The sequence below is a fragment of the Apodemus sylvaticus genome, chromosome 17 (genome assembly GCF_947179515.1).
Source record: "Apodemus sylvaticus chromosome 17, mApoSyl1.1, whole genome shotgun sequence".
Classification (NCBI taxonomy): domain Eukaryota; kingdom Metazoa; phylum Chordata; class Mammalia; order Rodentia; family Muridae; genus Apodemus; species Apodemus sylvaticus.
In genome coordinates, this window is record NC_067488.1 from 70,716,821 (window position 1) to 70,743,529 (window position 26,709).

The 26,709-nt window shown below is 45.7% G+C and overlaps 1 protein-coding gene across 1 annotated transcript in view; it reads left to right on the top strand.

Annotated features, from left to right (window-relative positions):
• The first annotated feature begins 1,553 nt into the window (after positions 1–1,553).
• Positions 1,554–26,709, top strand: part of Fmnl3 (formin like 3) — a 53,890-nt gene continuing 28,734 nt past the window's right edge. Inside the window, 1 exon segment of the mRNA XM_052161772.1 lies at positions 1,554–1,853. Coding sequence (XP_052017732.1) covers positions 1,728–1,853 — 126 coding nt within the window. The 5' untranslated portion in view covers positions 1,554–1,727.

Genomic DNA, 26,709 nt, shown 5'->3' on the forward strand with positions numbered 1-26,709 from the left:
TGACTCGTCCTACTGTCAGCTTGGCGTAGGTCAATTAACAGTCCTGGGTCAAGTCCTGCCCCTTCCTTGATAAGGGCAAAGTCCAGCTGCACTTCAGCTGCAAACAGGATCTAGTGGTTCTCTAAAAGAAAATGCAGGGCTGGGGAGATGGCTTAGTGGTTAAGAACACTGACTGCTCTTCCAGAGGTTCTGAGTTCAATTCCCAGCAACCACATGGTGGCTCACAGCCATCTGTAATGGGATCTGATGACCTCTTCTGGTGTGTCTGACAACAGTTATGGTGTACTCATATGCATAAAATAAATAATTCAAAAAATAAAAGAAAATGTGGTTCTACCACTAGAAGAAGGGGGATAAAGACTGACAGAAAAGACAGAAGTCCATCACCTAGTCAGTGGTGACAAGCCGAGCAGAGGCCTCCTATTTTCATACCAGCTCGTTGATAAGGTCTTATTCTAAATGCCTCTCCCACCTGCCTCTGTCTGTCTGCAAGAAGTCTTCCTCCTCCTGGATGCCTGTGTCAAATATATCTCCCTCTGAGTCTCTTTTGGATGGAATCCCATCCTTCCTAAAAGCCAAATCCAGAGGAGGGCATGCATGTCCTAGATCGAATCTCCTCTCCTCTCCAGAAAGCGGGCATTACGACAGTGTGAAGAGCCGCAGAATTTAGGTGTGAGCCAGCAGTCTCCAGTTCCGGCAGAGCGGGAAGGCTGTGAGCAGGGGAAGGACCCAACAAATCGCTTTTTACCAAACCATTTACTTCCTCAGTCTAACCTCCATTCTCTGCTGTGCGGTTTGTACGTTCTATTGTTAGTACAGGAATGCGAGACCTGGAGAAGAAGTTTGTGTAAGGCTCCAGAAAAGAGATACCCTCCTTGGATAATAAAACCCTCTGTGAGACAGGCCCGGAAGAGACATTAGGCCACAGTAATCATCTTTTTTAAAACGTGCATTTTTAGGTGTTTTGCCTACATATCACACATATCTGTGGGAAGGTGTCAGATTCTCTGGAAACGGGGCTAACAGATAGTTGTGAGCAGACATGTGGTTTCTTGGAATTGAACCCAGGTCCCCCGGAAGGCCAGTCAGTACTTTTAACAGCTGAGCCATCTCCAGCTTCCACTGGAATCATTTAATCATACTTTCAAGCACATATTTCCCCCTCCAGTTGACAAAAGATCAGAAGGTGGTGGTGTGACTTCTCCAGGGTTACATACAAGGCTACGATGACTAGCTTTTTTTTCTGAGACAGTCTTGCTACATAGCTACGGCTGGTCTCAAATCAAGCAGTCCTCCTGCCGCAGCCTCTCCAGTGCTGGAATTACAGACGTGAGTCACCGATGGTGGTCTTCTTAGGGTTCCCACTTCTCCCAGTTTGCAGTCCGCGCTCTATGGCTACTTCGTCCAGCAAGCACAGTGATTGGATGCCCACCAAGGGCCACCAGGGTGCGCTCGCAGCCAGGCGCGAGGCCGCTGAGGGCGGGAGGCTCTGTGATTGGGAGGCTCGACTGTCAGTTAGCTGCGGGCGGGCCGGTGGGCGTGGTCTGCATGAATAAGGCGCGCTTCAGCGCGTCGAGCGCTCCGCCGCCCGCCGAACTGCGAGGCGCCCCCTGAGGGGCGGAGGAATCGGGCCTGGGGAGCGGGCGCTGAGGGAGGAGCCAGGTCGGAGCGGCGGAGGGCCCTGGCGAGGAGGTGGAGGGCTGAGGCCCGGAGGAGGCCCCGCCGCGATGGGCAACCTGGAGAGCACCGACGGTGGCCCGGGCGAGCCGCCCTCCGTCCCGCTGCTGCTGCCGCCCGGCAAGACGCCGATGCCCGAGCCGTGCGAGCTGGAAGAGAGATTCGCCCTAGTGTTGGTGAGACGGGCGCTGCTGCCTTCCCGCCGCCCCCCAGCCCCCGCCGGGTCCCGCCCACCCCCGCAGCCCCGTCAACGCCTGACCCGGCCGGCAGCTCGGAGCGGCCCTTCGGGGGTCGCGGGTCGGGGAGGAGGGGTCCCCAAGCCCGGGGACCTGCCGGAGGTCCAGACTCCTCCCTCCCCACTTCCCTCAGACTTCCCGGTCCGCTGCCGGAATTCCATTCCCCGGACCTCGCTGGTGGGACGCTTTCGGAAGCTGCTGGGTCCCCAGCCAAAATCAGGCATTTTTCCTCCCTTAGGAGAGCGGGTCTCGCGTTCAGACCAGATGTTTCGGAGAGGAAAGCGGGGATCGGAGAAGGGGCTGGCTGCCCTTGGGGGTGGGGGGTGGGATAAGGAGCGATGCCGTTCTACTTATTTCAGAACCGCCTGCAGGCATCCTGCTAAGTTATAGTGGATTTGCCTTGGCTGAACATGTGGATAAGCCATTTGACTAGGCAATTTTTTTTCTTCCAATTGAAACAATACACAAACCATCCCGCCTGATTTTTTTTTTCTTTTTTTTTTCTCGTTTCATGTTAAGCTTTGGTGACTGGTTTGTGTTCTATTGCTTGCGGTTCTTTGTAGTCCTTCTGTGGTTTCAAAAGGGATGTTTTCAGAGCTGACGTTGGGAATTCTGCTTTGCTCTGGGGCTTGGACGTTGATGCAAGTGGCTCTGGATAGAGAGGTAGCAGGTATCATTGAGAGGGAGTTGGACCATATTCAACATGTGCTCAACATGAAGCTTCAGAAACAGACATTTGAACATAGGCTAACAGATCAATCTGAAAACTTGGGGTTAATAGCTTTCAGTTCTCAAAGAACTCTTAGGAGCTAGTAATAATTCTGGCGTATTGTTGGTGTGGCCTGAAGGACTGACTCTGCCGGTGAGGAGGGATAAGTTGTAGACTTAGCAGCCTTATTGGATTTCATCTGCCTTGGAAGAGGGAGATTAGATCTGTTGGCAGCCATGGAGCTGTCTAGAGATCCTGGCCTCTGCAGTGTGGAGAGCCTGACATCAGCTCAATGGCACCAACTTGGACTCAAGAGATAAGTCCAGGATGTTCCAAAGAGGTGTTCCACGGGAAGCAAGAAGTATTGTCCCCTTGGCAGTTGCTTCCTATCAGGGCACACCTGGAGGGGATCAGTCAAGATGACTTTCAGCTGCCCCTGGGAAGAAGCCAAAAAAAAAAAAAATCAGTATGCTTGCACACCTGTTACATATCTGCACTACCTCCATAGAATACCTGGTTTACAGCACAGGGCTGGGTTAGGACTGCAGGAACCGTGTTCTGAGCAAATGACCTCAAGCTCCAACCTCTGCCTAGGTCTTTGTGGGTCAGATCATGTGTCGGTACCAGAAAGCCAGGAGTCTGTGGTCTTGACTCAGCGTTGATACAACTTTCCCAGTCAGAGTGTTTTCTGGAGTGTGTGTGTGGCGGGGAGTGGAGCTCCACAAATAAAGTGGGGTTTGGGAAACCCTCGTCTGACAAGAGCAGGCATATCCTGTGACCAGGTCTATAGCATAGGATAGCTGTCTTCCTCAGATTTCTGCACCTCAAACTCCTTTTTGGGGAATACAAGTGATCTCACATCTGAGTCACTGTTGAGATAAACTTCAGTTAGCATTTACTGAGCATACAGTGCACAGCAGACTCTGCTAAATCTTTGACTTCCACTTTCATTAAATCTGCAACATAGCCCCGTGTGGTGTGTTATTACCCTCCTTGTAGAGGAGAGTGGGGCTGGGGGGATTGGAGAGTAACTTAGTGACAACCACCTGACCAGAGGCTGAAGAAAAGTTGCAAGTCTATATCTTCAACCAGGTCCTGGGATAGCACCCTGCACCCTGCACCCACTAGCCTTTCCCTCAGTCAGTCAGTTGCATTGGAACTGACACAGTGGGAAAGAAAAGGTAACAAAGAAGCAGCTTGTGGCTTACAGAGAGCACCTACCCAGCGATGTAGGTACACATGTCAGTTCTCACAGTCCTACCATGACAGCTGTGAGCGATGCTCTGGTGAATATCCCTTCACTGTGTAATTTCCTTAGGATAGAAACTTTACAATGAACCTGATCTAGGTTATACATTGTTTTTTATTTTCAAAACAGTTATTATTACCATGTCTGTGACTACAGGCATGCACCTGTATGTGTGGCCTGAGTGTAGAGATCAGAGAACAACTTTTGGGAGTCCTCCCCTTCCTCCTCAGGTTCAGGACTTTAACTTGGGTTGTCAGGCCTGCCCCGCAGGAGCTTCTACCTTGCCAGCCTTATCAATTGTTTTTAAGGTCTTAAATACATATTTCCAAGTTTAACTTTTAAAACAATAATGCAGTATGGTAGCACATGCCTGTAATCTCAGAATTGTAAACTCAAGGCCTGCCTCAGTTACATAGTAAAACAGTCTCAAAACCAAATCTCATCCTCCAAAAATAAAAAAATAAAAAGTCTTCTCTAAGTGAGGAAAGAGGATTTTCCTCTTGATTATAAAGTTATATATATGTGTATATATATACATATACATTGATTAAGCACATTTGGAAATTACTAAAAGATAGAAGAAAATCATCTGTACTATAGACTAGTTTTTTTTTTCTAGTAAGATTTTGACACACTTAAATATATTTTTAACAATTAAGATAATACCTAGAGGCAGAGGCAGGCAGGCAGATTTCTGAGTTCAAGGCCAGCCTGGTCTACATAGTGAGTTCCAGGACAGCCAGGGCTACACAGAGAAACCCTGTTTCAGAAGAAAAAAAAATACCCTTCAGACTGTCATGAACTGAGTGTTTTTTTTAATTAATTTTTTTTAATTTCACAAGTATTAATTGTTTTGCCTGCATGTATATCTGTGTGAGTTCCCCTGGAACTGGAGTTACAGTTGTAAGCTGCTATGTGGGTGGGGTGGTTGGAATTGAACCTGGGTCCTCTGGAAGAATCACCAAAGTTCTTAACTGCTGAGCCATCTCTAGCCTCCCACCCCCTTTTTTGTTTGTTTTGTTTTTAGAGACAGGGTTTCTCTGTGTAGCCCTGGCTGTACTGGAACTTGGTTTGTAGACCAGGCTGGCCTTGAACTCACAGAGATTTGCTTTCTGTGTGCTTCAATTAAAGGCTGTGGACCACCACTCAGCTTAGTTTTCCTTTACAATCTTAAGTATTTTCTAATTTTTAAAACATTCTTAGTATCATGACTTTATGGCTACATAGTACTCCATAGTCGAATTTTTGATTTCTATGTTATCTTGTACTTTTTCTTTTATCTCTATTTTGTGGTGAATTTTCTATGCACAAATATTTGTCTTCATCTCTGATTATTATCTTAGATAAATTTTTGTAAGTGGCATTGTTGGGATAAAGGTTAAATGTTTTTTCAAGGCCATTGAGACCTATCCATTTTTAAAAAAAGGTTTATTTTATGTATATGAGTATACTGAAGCTATCTTCAGACACACCAGAAGGAAGACATTGGATCCCATTACAAATGGCTGTGAGCTGCCATGTGGTTGCTGGGAATTGAACTCAGGACCTCTGGAAGAACAGTCTTAACACTCTTAACCACTGAGCCATCTCTCCAGCCCTGAGACCTATCCATTTAAAAAAATTATTTGTGTGTGTGTGTTGTGCTGTGGTATGTATGTGTGGGGATCAGAGAGTAACTTTCTTTCAGGAGTTGTTTTCTTATTTCACTTCCAGGATTGAACTCCCATCTCTGACTCTGAAGCAAGCAACATAACCCCCTTGAGCTCTCTTGATCCCCAGACCTATCTATACCCTCTCTTAAAATTGTATCAATGACTTCCTGTCCACTATAATAACTTAGTATATCATGTTCCTTCCTGTTTTTTCTCTTCCTCTTTCATAATGTTTGAGATCTAACCCCAAACCTTCATTCTAGACAAGTGCTTTCCCCATTACCTGCATCTCTGGCCCTTCTTTTCTCCATCCATCCATCCTTCCACCCATCCATCCTTCCATCCATTCATCCATCCATCCATCCATCCATCCATCCATCCATCCTTCCTTCCTTCCATCCATCCTTCCATCCATCCATCCATCCTTCCATCCATCCATCTGCTGAGACAGAGATAAGAGCTCTCTTCATAACCCCGGCAGTCCTGGAACTCATCACGTAGACAAAGCTGGATTCAAACTCTGTGTCCTGAGTTTGTGTCCTGCCTCTGTGTCCTGAGTGCTGAGATTAAAAGTGCCACAAGGTCTGGTCTTCCTTTTCTTTATAAGCCACTTCTGGATGGTTTAGATTTTTTGAGAACTTTTGTCTCTTTGATTAATTCAAAATGCTATCTGGCTTGATTTTGCATTTTCCTGAATATTTTGTCATACGTGTTTTGGCTACCTTTGTCTTTTGTTCTTTATTGGGGGGTTTATGTGTATGTAATAAATAGGTTTTCTCCAGTTTCGCATTATAAATATTTTTTTGTTTTTTTGTTTTGTTTGTTTTTTTCGAGACAGGGTTTTTCTGTGTAGCCCTTGCTGTCCTGGAACTCACTCTGTAGACCAGGCTGGCCTCGAACTCAGAAATCCGCCTGCCTCTACCTCCCAAGTGCTGGGATTACAGGCATGCGCCACCACGCCCGGCTATTATAAATCTTTTTTTCACACATAAAAGAGTATAAATAGCTTAACTGTTGTGTAAGGGTAAAACACTGGAGTTCCTGGAATTGCTTCCTGCCCCTTATGCTCGTGGATGAGAAGCCTCTGGTGCTGGGCTCGTGGGGTCTGCACGGCCCACAGCTGGGCAGTCCAGGTGGCAGTCACACACTCCTGAGAGAACCACCACAGTTGGTGAGAACAGGAACAGGCCTCAGTGGAAATAACTAGTCTTCATTGAAGTGAAAAAAGAAGCCAAGGTGGAGAGGAAATGAAACCACAGATCTTCCCCCAGGCTTCTTGGGAAGGCAGGGTCAAGGTCTTCCCTGAGGTCAAGACTGAGGTATTTGCCCCAGAGCTGACTGAACCCAGCTCTGTCTGCCTGAAGCTCTGCCTTGCTCTGTTAGGCGCCTGGCCTCCATTTTGGGGAAACATTTCTTGCATTTGAGCTGAGCTGCCACAAGGACAGGGAAAAGCTGGGGGCTCATTCCAGTTTAGAAATACTTTTGAAAAAGAGAAAGACCATTTTCTTTGAAGATAGGGAAGGTGCTGTGGTCACTTAGTCTCCCAGGAGGTCTCTTGTCCCCTCTGGGCATGAGACTTTAGGACTCTCACTTGAACTGCTGTAAGATGAAACAGACCGTTTTAAGGTCCTCTCTCTGAGGAAGTGGGGTGGGCAGGGGATTGTAGAGTGAACCTGAACCGGGTAGCTAGGATCCCTGAGTTGTCCCTGCTTTCCTTCCGCCCAAGAGAGTGAGTCCTCTGAGAGGTGTGGAGGCATCCTGCTGACCTCATCCTCCTGGTGCCCCTCCCACACTCCTGGCTACCTCTGTCTTCATAGCTCACCTGCCTCATTCTGCTCTCCCCTCCTTTCGCTGCACTCCAAGGTTCTCTTACCTTTACACCTTACAGTAAAGGTGTGGCTTGGGAATTTGTATGGTGGGTAGGAAAGGACCTAGAAAAGTTTGCTTTTACTGTGCTCACTGGCTGGTAAAACAGCTAGAGGGTAGCCGGAAGTGATGGAGAGTAAAATCCCTGTGGCAGCCAAGGGTGATGGTGCAGTCTCTCTCAAATCCCGAGAGAGCTTCAGTGATCTGCGTAGGCTTAGTTTGTAAAGCTCTCTGTGACACTGAAAAGTATTATAAATAACTTTAAGAACTGTAAAGAGACTAGCTGAGCTTTTGCATGACTGGGTTTAGGCTGGCCTATACCAGTGGGAGTTCAATTCCTGTCCCCATCCCCTCTGTCTTTAGTCACCTCTGATATTCCTCTAGGGTTAAGAGTTCTCCTCTTGGTTTTGGCATGGAGTCCCCAGTATGCAGTAACAAGAAAGATTCTTTTTTTTTCCTCCTCCTCCTCCTCCTCCTCCTTCTTCTTCTTCTTCTTTTTTTTTTTTTTTTTTTTTTTTTTTTTTTTTGGAGATGGGGTTTCTCTGTGTAGCCCTATAGACCAGGTTGGCCTCTAACTCAGAGATCCACCTGCACCCCTCAAACACCCCCAACCAGGTGCTGGGATTAAAGGTGTGTCCACCAGCACCCAGCTAGGTGTGTACTTCTCTTCCTATCTTTGGGTCAGTCTAGAGAGGAGACCTTCACATTCTTTAGTTACCCAGCCCTTTTCTAAGAGCCTGGGATTTGGTTATTTTAAGAGACAGTTATTCTGTTTTAAGAACTACTTAGACTTCAGAATTTAGCTGTTTAATATTTATTTATATCAATTTCTTTGCAGGGAACAGTCCTACATCGTTTCTATTTCCCATGAAACCATTAAAAAAAGTCCTCCCACCCCACTAGCTGGTTTGAGATTTGCCAGCTCAGACTTAAAGGCTCTTAGTTTTATAATCAGAAGCTTAGGTTCTGATCCAGTTTTTGTAGTCTGTTTTTCATCTGAAAGACCATGCAAAAAACAATCCCTGAATAAAATATTTATGATTTCTTCATTAAAAAAAAAAGACTGTGAAACAAATCTTATAGCTTAAAATTGTTAATTATATTTATACTTATTTATTGAGTGTACATGAACACATGTGTGCCACAGTGTTGATCTGGAGGACCATGGATGCCTTGTGGGAGTCTGTCTTCTCCTCCTCCTTTCCTTCTACCATGCAGGTCCCAGGGATTGGACTCTGGTTGTCAGGTCCACCAGCACAATCCTGTAACTGTTCTGAGCCTCTTTTTTTGTTTGTTTGTTTGTTTTATTACTTTTTTCTTTTTTTTTTTTTCTTTTTTTTTTTTTTTTAGTTTTTATTTTTCCCCCCTTTCCTTTTCTCTGGCCTCTGCTCCCTCCAGCACCCCTGCTCGCTCCAGCCCATAGGTTCTTTACTAGTTTCTCATTATGGATGGTTGTGAACCACCATGTGGGATTTGAACTCATGACCTCCTGGAGAGCAGTCAGTGCTCTTAATCGCTCAGCCATCTCTCTAGCCCCTCTGAGCCTCTTTTGTTCTTTATGATGTAAGTAAAAGCAAGACTTACTTCACCTTCACAGTGTTTTAAGGATGCTTCTGGAGGCTAACATGGCTTTCAACTGAAGGAAAGGGTTGGCCTGTGTTGGAGTTTGGGGGAGCAATTAGGTTATTGCACTAAGTGCTGCTGTGCTTGGTACAGAAGTCCAGGGTTGTTAAAGTGATTGGGTATGATTTTCGTACTGCTGGTCCCAACACTGGGGGTGGGGGTGGGGGCAGCAGGGCTACAAAGAGTGGCCTTGTATTTAAATTTTTAAAAATTTTAATGGAATGAAAGAGTCATATCTTAATGAACTTATGCCTTAGGAAAGAGTAGACCTTTTTACTATCCCTATCTACCGGGCTAGTGCCTGGTTATTCTGATACAGTAGGCTCCACCCTAAAGTCTAGCAAAGACATTTGGCATATGCATACTATATCTCCCTTCTGATCAGTCCATCAGACCAGTGTATAAAAGTCTTGTATTTGTGAATGTGTTATCAAGAAATATTTTTGTATGGCTAGGATAGAGGTAAGACAGGCTTTTTTGTACCTCAGGCTAGCCTAGAACTCCTGGTCGTCTGGCTTCTCCCTTGCAAATGCTAGGATTCCAGGCATGCAGTGTCATATCGAGCTGAATTTGTAAGCACCTTTGATAGTGCTTCTTTATTTTGTGGATAACAGATCCGTTTGAAAGTCTATTCAACTCCCCTGTCTCCTTCATGTGCATGTCTGTCATGTATATGTGATGTTTTGAGGGACTTTGGGCCTATTCTTGGATCTCCCAGGAAAGTCCTGGCTTTGATTATAGGAAGAGGGTGAGGAGACCTGAGGACCTTAATACCATGGAGTGTACGGTAGGAGAGAACCCTAGTCAATCAGAGAAGATGAACCCGTGCTCTGGCAGTGGTGACAGCCGAGGCACCCTGCTGAAGTCCGGCTGGTCCCCATTCGGAAGGGGCACTCAGCCCCCTTGACACTAATTTGACCTTGATTAAGGATCATTTGGCGGGGTGCCTACACTTTTGAGTTAGGGGTCTAGCCCTCAAATTCTGGGAACATGTAGGTGGGAGTAACTGGCTGGGTTTTGAGAAGTCATGGGGAATCAGTAGCCTCTGCTTTCATATTCGGGGACAAATTTTAAGTGGTGTCCTGTGATTAGAAATCTTATCTACTTAAGACAAAAACAGACCGTACCTCTTGACTGCTTAGAATATTTTAAAATAGTCATAAAATATTTTTCAAAGAAGATTTTTTGGTTTTTGGTTTTTGAGACAGGGTTTCTCTGTGTAGCCCTGGGTGTCCTGGAACTCACTCTGTAGACCAGGCTGGCCTCGAACTCAGAAATCCGCCTGCCTCTGACTCCTAAGCGCTGGGATTAAAGGCGTTCGCCACCACCGCCCCACTTCAAAGAAAATTTTACATTTCTGCGGGCTTCGTATTAAAATAGCACCCAGAAGGCAGAGGTGGGTGGATCTCTTAATTGGAGGCCAACCTGGTCTACCTATGGAGTTCCAGGACAACCAGGGCTACATAACAAGAATGTTTTAAAAGAAAATTTTTTTTCCTAAACAATGCTAACTTTTCTTTCTGTGTGGGGCCCTGCATCTCCTTTCAGAAACGGCTGTTTTTAATACCAGCTGTGTGCACTGGACTTAACTTGCTGAAGTCATTCTGATTTATCAGGCATAGGGCTGCTACATGGGTGATTTCATTTACCTTGACAACAGCTTTGTAAGGCTAGTTTATGTGTGTATTACAGGAAATGAAGGCAGGGCTCAGAGTGCTTAACCAGAGAAGGTCTCCATTGAGAGGCTCAGGAAAGCCTCCTGAAAGACACTCCTAGGTAGACTTTTTTTTTTTTTAAGTGCTAAAAGGACTACTAGAAAAACAGCTTTTCTTTGTTTTTTAAAGATTTATTTATTCATTTTATGTATAAGAATACACTATTGCTCTCTTCAGACACACCAGAAGAGGGTATCAGATCCCATTACAGATGGTTGTGAGCCACCATGTGGTTGCTGGGAATTGAACTCAGGACCTCTGGAAGAGCAGTTAGTGCTCTTGACCACGGGAGCCATCTCTCCAGCCCAAAAAACAGCTTTCAAACGATGGATGTTTAATCTTTGGTTTTCTTTATAGATTTCACAACTGTAGAAAATTTTTGGTAAAAATGTAAATAAAATACCAGGTATGGTGGTGTCTGTACCTACCATCCCACTACCATCCCAGAATTTCGAAGGCTGAGGCAGGAGGATTGCTTAAGCTTTCAGGCAAGTCGGGTACAGAGTAAGACCCTATCTCAAAATAAACATATATATATATATATATATATATATATATATATATATTAGGGAAAACAAAAAACTGGATAATATCCATGGCTGTTGTTAAAGATAAATTTAGTGCAGATGTTTGGAGAGTTTTTATCTGGTCGTTTTGAAACGGGCTTGCTATGAAGACGTGCATCCACCTAGGAGTGTAAGCTAGGCTGTCCCTGTACCCCTGGGTTATCTTCCTGCCTCTGTGTTCCACAGGCGTGAGCCACTATGCCTTACTCTTAGGTGACACTTTTTTATGGCTCTGTCAGTTTGAAATGCGAACTTCTTTTACCTCAGCCATTTTTATTCTGGAAAGTGTTTCTTCAGAACTGATTACACGTGTGTACAAAGGTCCACATCATGGGTATTCCATGATGATGCATAATGCTGCTTTCTTCTTTTCTCTTCTGTTTTTTCTTTTCTTTTTTTAAATCAGAAATTCTTCCATTTTCCTAGCTGCTCAAAGCAGGTCCCATAAGTACTCTGTAATTTTCTCTTCTTTCTCAATACACAATCCATATGTAATTTTCATTGTTTCATCTCTAACAGTATGCATCCATTTTTCTCTACTGCCACTGTCTCCATCTATGCTGGGATCTGTCTTGCTTGTATTATAGTTAGGCAGCCATTTCCTCTCTCCAGAAAGAAGCCAAATTTAAAATATTAATCTTTTATTTAGAACCAACCTACCTACCTACCTATCTTTCTTTCCTTTCTTTTGTTTTTTTGAGACATGATTTCTCTGTATAGCCCTGGCTGTCCTGGAACTCACTTTGTAGACCAGGCTGGCCTCAAACTCAGAAATCCACCTGCCTCTGCCTCTCAAGTGCTGGGATTAAAGGCTGGGGCCACCACCGCCTGGCCCCATTCAGAACATTTTTATGTTAGGGCCTTTGTACAAGCTCTATCTGCTTGGGGTGTCTTTTGCTCTAGTCTTTAAGTTACTCAGTTTATAACTTGGGGCTTCCACTTTGGAATCAGCACCTTCTTCCCAGCCCTGCTTATATTATTGTCTCCCTTAGAATCCTACACTTGATCTTAGCCAAAAGGCTGAGAAGCGATTCTATCTTAGAATCTTTTCATTCCTCTGTGTTATTTTTCATCTTGAAATTATGTATTTAATTACTTATTTATCCTTCTTCCTACTGACTCCCTGAGGGTGGGGACATTACATTTGCTTATCATTGTATAGCCAAATACCTGGTAGGCAAGCATCAGTTACTGTCTGTAGCTGATGAGGATCTCCAAGATAGGAGTGTGAGCACATACAAAAATAATAATCTAAAGAGGTAGTTCAGGCCCGGCAGTGGTGGTGCACACCTTTAAGCCCAGCACTGGGGAAAAAATGAGGTGGTTTAGACTGTAATGCTGTATAATAGAGTATGTGCTTATATGTAAATGTGTAGAGAAAAGGCCTAGGAGAATCAGAACCAAATTGTGTTGACCGTCAGGGGAGATTGAATTTCTCAAAAATAATTATATATTTTATATTATGTATTACTCTTTTAAGGAAAAATGAAGACTAATTTTAGAGTTGGAGGGAGAACCTGAACTTTGAATGGTAATAATAGAGGTTTCTCTTGCTTTATATGCAGTCAAAAGATGAACAGGAGAGAGAGGGGACACCCGTAGGATTGGTAGGTCCTTCCTGCCTGTCACCTGTGTCTGGGGACCTGGGCACTAGTTCTCACAGAAGAGAGATGCCCTTCTGGCCCAAGGCTGCAGTGCAGGTGTTGAGTGGCATCCTGGTTCCTCAGACCCAGGCAGGTTGTATATTTTTAGCCTCTTTCATTTCAGGTCCAGCTAGACTTGCACATCTCTCCTTGGCAGAGCTGCAGTGATGTCAGCACAGGCAGTAAGCCCCAGCTCTGACGTCACTGAGCCTGAGCTCCTCAGAACCCTATAGCTACAATGTTCTCTAGATTCTTGTCTCTTAGGAAAAGGATAATTAATGGTGCTTTTTTAAATAACGAAACACAGAAAAAGAAGATGTAATGGATGTAGCCACTCTGGAAAGAGGGATAAATGACATCTAGTGACCTTCCACCAGAGGAATATTCCTAATATCTTTTTGATAACATTTATTGGGCGGTAATGGAATGCCAGCCCCAAGCAGTCACTTGGACAGGCTGTCTCATTTCTTCATCATGTAAGGCAGGGTTCATGGTGGGGGGCCGGTTGGGGACTGGCGGTGGTTTGTTTGTTTTTAGATTTTTATGCATGCTGAAGCTGAATGCAAGGTCTCGAGCATGCAAGGCATATGACCTGCCACTGAGCTACAGTCCCAGACCTGAGCAGTGATTTCTGTTTTGTAGATGGGAAAGCTGAGGTTCAGGAAGGTTAAATGATGCAGGATTAAAGAATTAGTAAGTAGTCAGGATCTGAATCCTGACTCCAAAGCCATGTCCTATTTCCCTTTGTTTTGAAACGTGATCTCAGACTGTAGCACCAAACTAGCCTGGAACTCACTGGCCCACACAGGTGTCTGACTTGTACCTCATCCTCCTGAGTGCTGGGATTACAACTGCAAACCACACTGGCTCCAAAGCCTGCATTCCTACGTGTTCTTTCCAGAGTTGACCTTTTGCTTACAGTTGGGTGACACACAATTGTAATCCAAGTGCTTGGGAGATGGTGGCAGGAAAATCAGTAGTTCAGGGTTAGCATCATCTATAGAGCATGCTCAAGGATAGCCTGGAATAATGAGCAGCTGGTCCCCACCCCGGAAAAAATAAATGTAATTACAAGATAGGAGCTAGACTGAGTGTGCTGGCACATGCCCTTGGTGGCTTGGAGGCAGGAGGATCGGGTCAAAGTTATCCCTGTTAGGGTCAGGCTGGCATACAGCAAAATCTTATCTCACAAAACCCAACAAAAAACAATAGGATTATATCTTTGGGAGCAAAGAATAGATTGAGAGCCAAGCAAAGACCTCATTGAGACTGGTAAGGCTCAAGTCTACACTGGTCAGTCATTCCCTCTGCATACATTGCACTCTCCTGAGCAACTGAGCATGCCAAATATGTAAATGAGGCTACCTGAGTGGGAGAGTCAAATGAGCATTGAGAACTGTATTTTGGACTGGAGCATCAAACCAAGCATGAATTCTCAGGTTGTCTGTGAAGCTTCTGTATTGGCTTTATCCATACGAGGATATGATTTGCCTTGCTCAATTACATGTTTGTAAGAAACAAAGAGCACTCTTGAGGACAGGATGTAGCTCAGTTGGTAGAGTACTCACTGAGCATGCGTGTGGCTCTGTGTTTGATCCATAAAATGAGCATGTAGTATACTCCTGTGACCTCTACACTTTGGAGATTAAGGCAGGAGGATCCTAGGTTCAGGGTTATCTTCACTACATAATGAGTTCCAGGCTAGCCTGGGCTATACAAGATCTTGTCTCCATAGAAAAAGAAAACAAAAAAGCCACTCAGAGGGAACTCTGGGGGTACTGAGATGTCAGTCAGTCAGTTATAACCACACAGGAATCAGAGGAGGGCAAGATCAGCCTGGTACAGGAAGGAAGTCAGGCACTGCTTTAAGTCTTGTCCTAAAAGTGACTAGGGTAGTCCAGAAGTGAGAAGGCTGCTCCAGACAGCAGGACGGGAGGAAGTTAAAGAGGAAGAGTGGGCAGGCTGTTGGGAAGAGCAGCCAGGAGGCTGGCTTTTTGGAGTAGAGGAGCCTGGTGACAGAGAAACGAGCATGATCAGGATGTAGCTTTAGTTCACAGAGTCCTGCCTGAAGATTTACTGATGCTAGAAAAGGCTCCGAGGAGGCCCTGCTGCCCAATCTTTCACCAGGGAATAGAGATTAGAGATTAGTTGGTAAGTGGTCCCTGACCATTCATTAGTTTGCTCATTAAAAGTTGAATGGTTGAGGCTGGGCGGTGGTGGCGCACACCTTTAATCCCAGCACTTGTGAGGCAGAGGCAGGCGGATTTCTAAGTTTGAGGCCAGCCTGGTCTACAGAGTGAGTTCCAGGACAGCCAGGGCTCCACAGAGAAACCCTGTCTCCAAAAAAAAAAAAAAAATGGTTGAAATATGTGAGAAATTGGATTGGAAATAGTCCCACACATTACACTTGAACCGTATGTAGATGCTTCAGTTTATTGTCCAAACTTTAAACTCATTTTCTTTTTCTGTTTCTTGTCTTTAAAGGTGGAAGGGCATCTTGTAATAATAACTAAGTTGTTATTAGCGGTGCTTGGGGTCGGGAGATGGCTCAGTTGGTGAGATGCGTAGGGCCTGAGTTTGACCTACAGTACCCATGTAAAAAGCTGGGCAAGGTATTCATGTGCAGGCAGTCCAGGGCTGGGGTGCAAGAGGATCCCTGGGACTCGCTGTGAAGCCAGTATTGCAGAGTCACTGAGTGAGAGACTGTGTCTGAAAGAGTAAGATGGGGAGCGATTGAGGGACACAGCCAGTGCCAGCCTCTGGCCTCCTCAGTCAAGGTCACATGTGTACATAGGCACACACGGGTACAGGCGGACACACAAATGCTTTGAATGTGGTAGATTCTCAACAAGCATTTCACCGCATCAATGATGCTGCTACCCTCTGGCTGCTGGAGTGGTATACCTGCTGTGTGGGAGCCAGGGGTGAACCCTTTCCTAGCTAATGGGCCCAGCTAAGTACCTGGAGTCACACATCCATCTGTCCTGTCACCACTGCAGTTGGCCTTTAGCTCCTGCTTGGTCTGTTTTAATGAAGCTGGTGCTTTCCTTGCTTGAGTCTTGCAGGACCTAACTGTTCTCCCTCCACCATCACCGCCATATGTTAACATCTGAGGTGTGTTGGGGGTAGCTTTTTTGGAATAATGAAATTCCAGGAACAACTGCACATTCAGGGAACTGAAAGGAGATTGGTTGAAAAGGATCCTAAAGAGGTCTGGAAGCCATCTGAGGTGCTTCAGATGATCCCAGACCGCACGGGATCTTGCCTGCTGTAGTAAGAATTTGAAAATAGGTGTGGGGACAGCTTTCTAGCGTTGGGTTTACTGTGGCTGCTGGGAGAGTTGCAGGGCCTGTCCTGCCCAGGACAGCAGCCTGCCTGAGGGCCAGGTTCCTCTTAGGCTCTGCTAGAGAGGGATGGCCCTCTTTATCATTTCAGGTTTGACTGGTGCTCAGCCCTTAACTGCTGTTCTTGCCCTCAGGCCAAAAAGGGCAGTGTCTCTGCTAGGCTGGCCCCAGAGTTTGGCGTGCCTATCCAGGGCCTGGGCCTATAATTTGGTGGGTTGGCTGGTTACAAAAATAAAAAGTACGACCTATAACTAAAGCTGAGTGGATTCCCTGAAGAGGGAGCTTTTAATTTGCCTGGGCTGTACTTACTGGAGAAGCAAGTCTCCTCCCCAGGCATAGCTCCAGGTCCTTCTCCAGCCCTGCTGTGGGGCTTGTGCACAGCAGCGAGATGTGGGGGCTTTCAAGGAGGTACTGGGAGGGGCTCTTGGGACTCAGCAATAGGCTGGATTTGGTTTCTTAGGAAGTGAACATTCAGTCTCCTCTCTCAACATTTGTGTCTGCTGTTTGAATTAATATCCATCTATTCATTCAACAATATTGAATGCTTTTTGTATTTTGGACTTTAGTGATATCATAGTGAGTAAGAATTCACATTGTTGTTGTAGAGAACAATATAAATATATAAAATAATGTCAGTGCCACATAGACAAACAGAGATGGAGAGTAATGGGGATGCGTTTTAGAAGCTCCGTGTTTTCTGTGATTGAAATAAAGAAATAGGGGAGATGGTGAAATCTACTTCCTTAGGTTCTAGACTCCAGCACCTGAAGGTGCCTCTGAGGAAGAGGCTGCCAGAGACAGCGGGCAGCCTTGGTGGCGAGCAGAGGCAGTGTTTCCTCTGAGGCCCAACTGGCTCCTAGTCCCAGGTGGGCCCCAGTCAGAGCTTATGGTTGTTTTTTCCTGTCTCTAAGTGTAGTGTCAACCGTCTGCAGGGCTGTCAGGGTGCTGGTTAGCTGTAAATAGACACTGGCCTGCTCAGGATTTCTCAAGTCTGATTCTCAGGGTTTTCTGAAGTGACTGTGTTCTGGACAGAGGAGAAATATAAAGATGGTCCTGGGAAACAGATGCAGAGGGGACAGTGAGCTCCTCCTGCCTGTATCTGGGTGTACTTTACCAAGAGCTGAGGGGATTTGAATCTGAATCTTTTGTTTGTTTTGTTTTCAAAGACAGGGTTTCTCTGTAGCCCTGGCTGTCCTGGAACTCACAGAGATCCACCTGCTTCTGCCTCCTGAGTGCTGGGATTAAAGGTGTGCAACGCTATCGCTCTACTTGGATTTGAATCTTAATGCTGCTGTTTATTAGCTCTGTAACTTTGGCCAGTTCTCAGCTCCCTTGAACCTTAACTTTTTTTGCTGTATAATAAGGGTAATAGTTCTTGCCCTCTGGGGGTTTTATTAAGGGTTACGTGGCATGGGTAAAAGATCCAGGGCAGTGTCTGATATAGTGGGGTGCTCAGTAAGAAGGCTTTTTTTTTTTTTTTTTGAGTTAAACGTTCCTATATCCTGGATGATCTTAAATTCCCGAAGCGGGCAAGGATGAACCTGAGTTTCTGATCTTCCTGTTTCCATCTTTTGAGTACTGGGATCACAGGCACGCTCTACCAAGCCCAGCTTATCCGGTGCTGAGGATAGAACGCAGGGAGGTCCTCATGCATGCTAGGCAGGCACTCTGCCACCCAACTCATCCCTAATCCCTAATCCTAGAAGGCCTATAGTAGAGGCATTAACCTTTTGAATCAAGAGTGTTCTATTAGGTCGCCAAATGAAATTATTCAAGAAAATGAATTAATGGGGGAAGGGAAAGACCTCAGCAGTTAAGAGCATTTCTTGCTCTTGCAGAGGACCTGGGTTCAGTTCCCAATTCTCACATAGCAGCTCACAACCATCTGTAACTCCAGCTCCAGCTACCCTCTTCTGACCTCTGTGGACATTCGGTGCACATGTGGTTGCAATACATATGCACAGACAAAGCCTTCATACACACAAGAACATTCCAAAACAGAAAGCAAGTGTAAGTTATTATTTATGGGTAGAGATTGTGTTTTCTGTACCTCTAAAGTACAGAATCACTGAAGTGCACACCATAGTTGTCACTTTGCTGTCTGATGTTAGACTAGCCATGCTTATTCACAGGCTTCAGAGACTTCAGGGACCAGGGGATACTTAACCCTTGATTCCTCTCAGCCCACCCCTTAGTGCACGGTGTTTCTGGTGCAGCCTGGAAGAGTTTGATTTGAGGAACATTCTGAGTGCTGGGGCTTTTGTCAAAGCCAGACAGTCATCACACACAGACCTGCTGAGGCCAAGGATTGTGCTCTGAATGGACTCTGACTCGTTTCCTGGACTCATTCTGTGGGCTAGATACATCCCTTTCTCCTCAGTGCAAGCCTTGGGGGTGAACCCTAGGATGGATAAACCAGAAGATGTACAGCCAGGAAAGAACCCTTTGCGTTAGACAGATTTCTTGTTTGTGGTCATGGTTGTTTTGTTTTTACTTGCCTCTCCTGAGCATGAGCGTCACACGACACTCATAATCCGCAGGTCCTTGGCAGGTCAGGCTTGGTGAATGCTATTCTTTGAGAAGTGTTCACATCTGTATGCAGGTTGTATTTGGGTGCATCTGGCATGAGTTCTAGATTAATAATCAGTAGTAGCTCCTAATTGCTTCCTTTGGGCTTTTTAATTCCTGCTGGCATGGTGGATGACTAAGGAATTAAGAATCTTCTGTACATTTATAGAGCAGCAGGTTCTGGTATGTTCCCAAAGTATTTGCCTGTCACCCCGGAATATCCATCTTAAAATTGTGAGCATAACCTTTGGATGTGAGCGGGGCCAGCTGAAGAGCATCGGGGGCATTCGGCCTCTCAGTACTTGTTGCTCCGGATGCTCAGGGAGATGTCAGGGCCACGCCAGAGCCACATCGCCACTGCTACTCTTCTCGCCTGTTTTTGAAGCAAGGCTGTGAAGATTCCCTTCAGTTTCCTTCAGGGACGCTTAGGCAGTGAGCCAAAGATGCCAGTATGCCATCTAGTCTGCCTAGACACAGGGACAGGGACATTTCAGCCATCAAAGGCTCAGCAGGCATTTATTGAGGGCTTAGAATTGTGTTAATTGCCATAGGACTAAAGATGACTAAGACAGTGTCTACCCCAGGAGCTCAGGCTGAGGGGGAGCCAAACTCACGGAACGTGTAATTACAGTATGTAGTTAGGTGAGGTTTTGGTGTATATTGGCTGGAAACATGTATAGCGCTGGGGGAACATTGCCTGCAGGAGGAAATCTCTGTTGACCGATGGGCTAATAGGATTTGGACAGAGTCTAGGACAGAGAAAGCACTCCAGAGAGAGGGCAGCGTGGTCCTAGACATGACACAGGCCAGAGCATGATGTGCTCTGAGAATCTTCTCGGGGCATCTATCTCACTGCTGCTGTGTAGTGTAGGCTGAGAGCTCTGGAGATGAAGCCTGGGATGTCACATGGAAGGAACTGTATGTACCTAATGCTTTTTCCAAGAGAGTGTCACTGTCACAGGCAGATTTTGAGTTGTGTGTAGGTCAGACCCATGGGGTGAAGTTAGCAGTGAGGAGTAGTTGAGTACTATATGGTGATGGTGGGAGGCGCAGTGGGACCAGAGGACAGATTAAATCCTCAGGACCGATTAAGTTTGACACTGGGAGCGTGGAGACAAAACCATGAAAACTTAGGATGGCACCTGTGGTTTCTAGCTCACTGGATCAGTTAAGTGGAAGTTCCTTCAGTTGATGGAACATAGAACAACCAGAACATGCTAAGTGGTGAGGTCTGTCTGAGACATGAAGGCTCAGAACCAGATGTGGGAATAATAGCCACTGGGAAGCTGAAGATTTACCAGTGGAGCTCAAAAGAGATACTGGGGACAGAACTGTATATTTGAGGGTCACTAGTGTACCGGTCAAGTAAAACCAGATCGGTTTATATTTCCACAGCCCAGGCCTGAGGGAACTGGGAGGGAAACTCAGAGGACTTAGTGTCCCAGGGAGCAAAGCAGAAATGAGAAGAGAAGAGAGGAGGCTGAGGAAAATGATTGACAGATGGGTCCTCAGGTTTACAGACCACAGGTGGAACCGGAGGAAGTCAGGGACAGCTAGGAAAGTGAGGGATTTGAGGTATACCAGGAGTGCTGGAAATCTGGCGACATCGTCCCTAATCTCTACAGATAGCCACACTGTGACCTGACAAGTTGAGTGGAATCCCAGATTTTCCGGCTGTTCTGCTATGCTAGTACGGCAGCTTGTTCAGCATTTCTGTCCTGCCTGTCTGGTAAAACCCTGACAGCGTGTGTGAAGGAAGCTGCTCTCCCCTGCGGAGTGGTTGGCTTGCAGGAGATACTGGACTCATCCCCTGTATTAGCTGTTGGGCTACCTCATATTAGTGTTTTGCAGGTGGGAAAACAGGCACAGAAAACTGATAACTTTCCTAGTATCTCATGACAAATATTTTAAAACAAATGACCCAGATTCATGATCCTAGTCAAAGTGAGTCAGAAGTCAATCTGAGTTATCTCTTGCTCCCAAAGCCTGAGCTGGTTTTTGTTTTGTTTTATTTTGTTTTCAGGCAGGGTCTCAAAGGTCTCACAGCCAGTTCCTGGCTCACAGAGATCTGCTTGCCTCTGCCTCCTGAGGGCTAGGATTAGGGGTGTGTGCCAGCTTGTTTATTAGCACAACCTGGGCTTTGTAAGGCTTGAAATGTTACTTGGCTGTAAGACCATGCTGTATCTCAGGACAGTCTCTTTCTCTCGTTCTGCAGAGTAACTTCCTGAGAAGCGTTGATGGTCAGGTGCTGCATTGCTGCTCTCACCCAGTCTTCTTGCTAGGCAAAGGCAGCATCGTTTAGCAATCGGAGCTGTCAGACAATCTAATGGGACCTTCCTGAGTTAGAGATGGAGTTCCCCATCCTCCTCCATCAAAGCTCATGGCAGGACATGGCAGAAGACCCTGTATGTTGGAAACTACGTGTCTGGGCTTGAATTTGGGTTCTAGTACTTTCCCTCCCCCCCTTCTAGTTTTTTCTTTTGTTTGGGGATAGTGGTGGTGATGGAGGCTGTCTCTGTTGACCAGGCTGGCCTCCAACTTACAGAGATCCACCTGTCTCTGCCTCCATCTCCCGAATGCTGGAATTAAAGGCACACACCACTACGCCCAGCTGGTTCCATTACTTTGTATGTGACCTTGAGCCAGTTGGTCTCCAGTTCTTACTGGGTTACTGGTGAAGAAGAATTTGCTGCAGGGGTTGCTGAGGGCAGTTGCTGAGACAGTCTGAGACAAGTGCTAGTTATGAAGTGCTTGGTACTACATCCCTCTAACCTCTGACCCTGGGTAGATATGCCTCCTGTGGTGCCTCACACTTCCAGGAGGTCTCGCTGTGTAGTCCTGCTGGGCCAGGGGCTTGCTGTGTATGCCAGGCCTCAAACTTGACATAGCTACTCCTCTGCTCCCTAGTGCTAGGGTTAGAGATCTATTCAAACTTGACATAGCTACTTACCTCTACTCCCTAGTGCTAGGGTTAGAGATCTATTACCATGTGTAGCCAAAAGCTACTCAGGGTCTCCTTATTTAATTTTTAAGATGTCACATTTACATTTAAACTTTTTTTTATATATGAGTGTTTATGTGTCTGTGCACAGTGTGCTTGCCTGATACCTGCAGAGGCCAAATGAGGGCATTAGATTGTCTGAAACTGGAGTTACAGCTGCTTCTAAGTCTCTATATGAGTGCTGGGACTTGAACCTGTATCCTCTGGTAGAGCAGCCAGTGCTATTTTATTTTATTTTATTTTATTTTAATTTTTTTTTCCAAGACAGGGTTTCTCTGTGTAGCCTTGGCTGTCCTGGAACTCACTCTGTAGACCAGGCTGGCCTTGAACTCAGAAACCTGCCTGCCTCTGCCTCCCAGAGTGCTAGGATTACAGGCGTGCGCCACCACCGCCCTGCAAGAAGGAACTCTTTTTTCCTTTTTTTTTTTTTCTTAAAGATTTATTTATTTTATTTGAGTACAAGGTAGCTGTCTTCTGACACACCAGAAGAGGGCACCAGATCCCACTACAGATGGTTGTGAGCCACCATGTGGTTGCTGGGAATTGAACTCAGGACCCTTGGAAGAGTAATCAGTGCTCTTACCCACTGAGCCATCTCTGTAGCTCAGGGAAGCAGCTATTATTAGGCCAAATACAGGGAGGTATTCTCTTCTAGTTGGATATTCCAGTGAAATTCAAAAACACTGGAACAACTAAAGTAAAGTGAGATGTGGGTGACTGATCTCATCAAGCTGTGGCCTTGAAGGCACTAGGAATGACAGCATTGGAAGAATGCTCAGAGGTTAAGAGTAGACTGAGTTCATTATAGCTCCTCCCAAAGAGAAGCCGGAACCACTGTGGACACGCCTCTTTTAAGAGCCATTCAAATAGCAAGGAGAGACAGAGGACTTGGAGGGCTTCTTCCCAGCTCCTGTGACATGTGACAGACATGGGCCTGGGCTGGGCCTCATTTTTACCCTCTGTAAACTAGGAGTCATGCCCTCCCACACGTGTTTAGAAGTAGGAAGGGATTCATTAAGTTTTATGGTTGGATAATAAGCTCCTGCATTTATTATGAGACTCCTGGAAAGTCAGAGCTGGGCTAAGACAAGTGCACTGGGTGCGAGTGCTGCCTCCCTCCCGTCAGCCTCTCCTGCCTTCTCAGACCGCCCACAGACTCTATGAAGTTTTCTTCTGCATGCGCCACACAGTGTGTTTCTATGCTAAGTCCACACCCTCATGGAGTGTACTGTCTACTTCAGGGAGTCATGCAAGAGGTGAGCAGTGAATAACTGAGGAAAACAGTTTCTTCTCTGTGAAATCTTATAAAGGGATTAGCAAAGCGCCTGGTGCCTGGCCCGGAGTGGATGTTTATAAACTGCAGCTTCCCCTCTCTTTGTAAATACACAAGAGTTTGTGCAAGGCAAACAGATTTTCTGGGCTGGTGAGATGGCTCTGTGGGTAGATGACCCGTATTTGATCCTTGGAACACACATGGGAGAGGAAGAGAACAGACTCCAGAAAGATGTCCTCTGACACACTCACGCACATGCACACTCACGCACATGCACACTCACGCACATGCACACTCACGCACATGCACACTCATGCACAATAAAAATGTAACAGCCTGTGTTCAACCCTGCACAGTGTGGTGTATAAGGCACTTAGGCTGCTGAAGGGAAGATGGAGGCTGCACAGGAGCTGTCACCTGTAGCCTCCTGCTGTCATTTGTGTTTAGCTCCAAGGTGTTCTTTGGTGTTACTGTAGATGACAAGTCTTTGGGCAGTGTCTCCTCTGAACTGTTTGTAGCCAAAGTTCCAAAGACAAGAAAACTTTTATGTTCTGAGTACTGAATACAAGGACTTGATTACAGTGGTCTCTCTTTTTACAGAGTGATCCCAGGTTCATGTGCCTGGGTGGTAACCGCATACTCTAGTGGCACTGGCTGCAATCTACAGAGAGAAACTGAGGTTGAAAATGTCATTCTGGAGCACGTAGTCCCTGGCATCTCGCTCATGGGAAATGTTGGACCAATGCTAATCGTTTACTGAGTGTTTGAATGGCAAAACCTGTGGTCTCTGAGAGGGGGAAGGAAGCCACGAAGCTCATGCAATGCTTTGGGTCCCATGTACAGCAGGAAGACAACAGTTGCTAACATTGGACAGCTCTGACACATTTGACATGTCAACTACTGCAATAGTTGGTAATTGGTTTAACTAGAATTAATGATTTCCGGCTCATTTGATTCATTAGACTCATTTGACATGTGTTGGACTAGGCATTTGTTTCCATTGCCTGGAGAGAAGCCCTCCAGCTGCCTACTTGAGATATCTTGATGCTTTGTTGTGTGTGTGTGTGTGGCTTTGCTTTGCTTGGTTGGGGTTTTTGGTTTGTTTGTTTGTTTGTTTTTTCCCCTTGGTTTTTAGAGACAGGGTTTCTCTGTGTAGCCCTAGCTGTCCTGGAACTCACTCTGTAGACCATGCTGGCCTCGAACTCAGAAATCCGCCTGCCTCTGCCTCCCAAGTGCTGGGATTATAGGCTTGTGCCACCACTGCCTGGCCGTTTGTTTGGTTTCTTTTGAGACAGTTTATATTTTGTAGCCCTGTCTGTCTGGGAACTTGCTATGTGGATCAGGCTAGCCTTGAACTCACTGATATCTGTATGCCTCTCAAGTGGTATGGCAAAGACTTGCACCCCAAGCCCCAGCCCCCCAGTTCAGTTCTTTAGGCTCCATGTTTTCCTTTATCCTCTCTAAGCAGATGGATTGTAAAGTTCATGATTATGAATGAAAACTAAGAAAAAAATCTCTGACCATAATTCCTAACCAGTAATAGACCCTGCAGAAGCTCTGAGGAATATTATACAGAGGTCTGGGTTGTTCATGGTCCACTTGTAGACTCATGGCCTTGTTACAGTGTATACTGTTCTTCCTCACTTCTACAGACCTGACCTAGGGTGTGACCATCTCTAATACTCTGCCTAACCCTCTCCTGCTTGATGTTTAGTTAGGAATCCTGAAACTTTTCTTCCAGTAATCCCTGCTTGCTTCTTTATCTAATTAGATACTATCTCCCTGGGATGCCTTGGACCAGATCTGCTTCTTCCTCATCTGAGCCACCCACAGCTCACTCTAGTTTTGTGGTCGACCTTGCCTCAGGATATAGGCTTGCCTTAGATAATAATCACTCCTTGATGATTCCACTATTCCCAGATTCTAGCATAGTGCTTGGCTGTGTAGTGTCATGGGTACATGTTGGAATTAAAATCCTGAACCAAATTCGAATTATGTGTAATGTTTTCTATGTAGGTTCTCCTTTAGATGCTTAAATATGCTAACTTAACTTCCCCAGTCCCCATAGCAACTCTTCAAGGTAGGTACTATTCCTGTCTCCATTTTACTCAGAAGGAGATTGATCTTATCGACTTGGAATTCTTTCCCCAAGGACACACAAGTCCTAAGCAGTGGAGCATTGTGCTTCCTGGAATGTCACTGAGACCCATCCTAAGGATGTTTGTAGAGCATCTAAGAAAGGATGAAGAAATAGTCTGTCGCGCTGAGTGGTGGTGGCTCATGCCTGTAATCTCAGCACTCTGGGAGGCAGAGGCAGGTGGATTTCTGAGTTCGAGGCCAGCCTGGTCTACAGAGTGAGTTCTAGGACAGCCAGGGCTACACAGAGAAACCTGTCTCGAAAAAACCAAATCCAAAAAAAACCAAAACAAAAAACAAACAAGCAAAAAAAAGAAATAGTCATCGTAAGTCACGTCGTAAGTCTCAACGCTGTGACCACATTTAAAAATGTGTGGAGAATTTGGGGAACCTCTCAACAGGGAAGATTGGCTAGAAAAGGCAGGATTTGGCCTGCTGTGTGGTGGAGGAGGGGTGAGGCCACTGTGCCTGGGAGAAGGACACATAGTGGCAAGAGGAAGAGGAGAATCCTTGGAGAATTGAAATGTGCTCAATCTCCATTGAGTTGGTGATGACCTGTGGTCTAGCAGGCTATAAAAGCGGTGACTCTGGCTAAAGAGAAAGAAAGGGGTGGGGATAGGCTTAGTTAGGACTTGAATGGAGACTCTGAATGAGACCCAGAAACTTACTGAGGGGAAAATAGCCTAAACAGAAAGTTAGTTGAGCCGTAACAACAAGAAGGCAGAGTGTAGGTGAGTGTCCAGAAGCCTCAAGGACAGTGGTGAGATGTTAACAGAATGTGTTCTGTCCTTGAATAACCAGGGAAATGGAACAGGATCAGAACAGGAAACCTCGGGGGACCTGGTGGAGTACCTCAAACCTCATGCCTGCTGGACAAGCACTACCACAGCAGCACATCTCTGGCCCCAGGGAGTTTTCTCTTGTTTCACTATATAGACTTCAATCTCAAAGCCCTCTCTCTTGGTTCAAAATAACTTCCAGAGTTCTGCTACTGTCTTGTGTTTAACAGGACAGAGAAAAGAGTATCTGCTTCATCTCTTTAATGCTTCTTTTCAGAACCTTTGTTGTACACTACTGTTTCTATTCCACATGGTTGTGTAGCCAAACCTAAGTGAAAGAAAAAAAGTTACTCATTACAAAGGAAGCTAGACATTGCTGAGAAGTTGGGGGATAGTAATGAGACCTTTATTGGATCATTTTTACATGTAATTATTTAGGAGTGTGATTTGTGACTAAATTGAATTTTAAGACAGGTAATAATGGGTAGGAGGGATTTAGAAGACCAAGGGAGTATTGGTCACAGAGATCCTGGGGCCAAGAAATAGCAAGAGGTCGTGTTCCTTGACAGCCCAAGGAGAAAGCTGTTCAGAGATGCTGGGACAAGCTTAGCTTTCGTGATCTTCTAGAGTAAGATTGAGGAGCAACTGGCCAAGACCTTCTGTTTTGTAAAT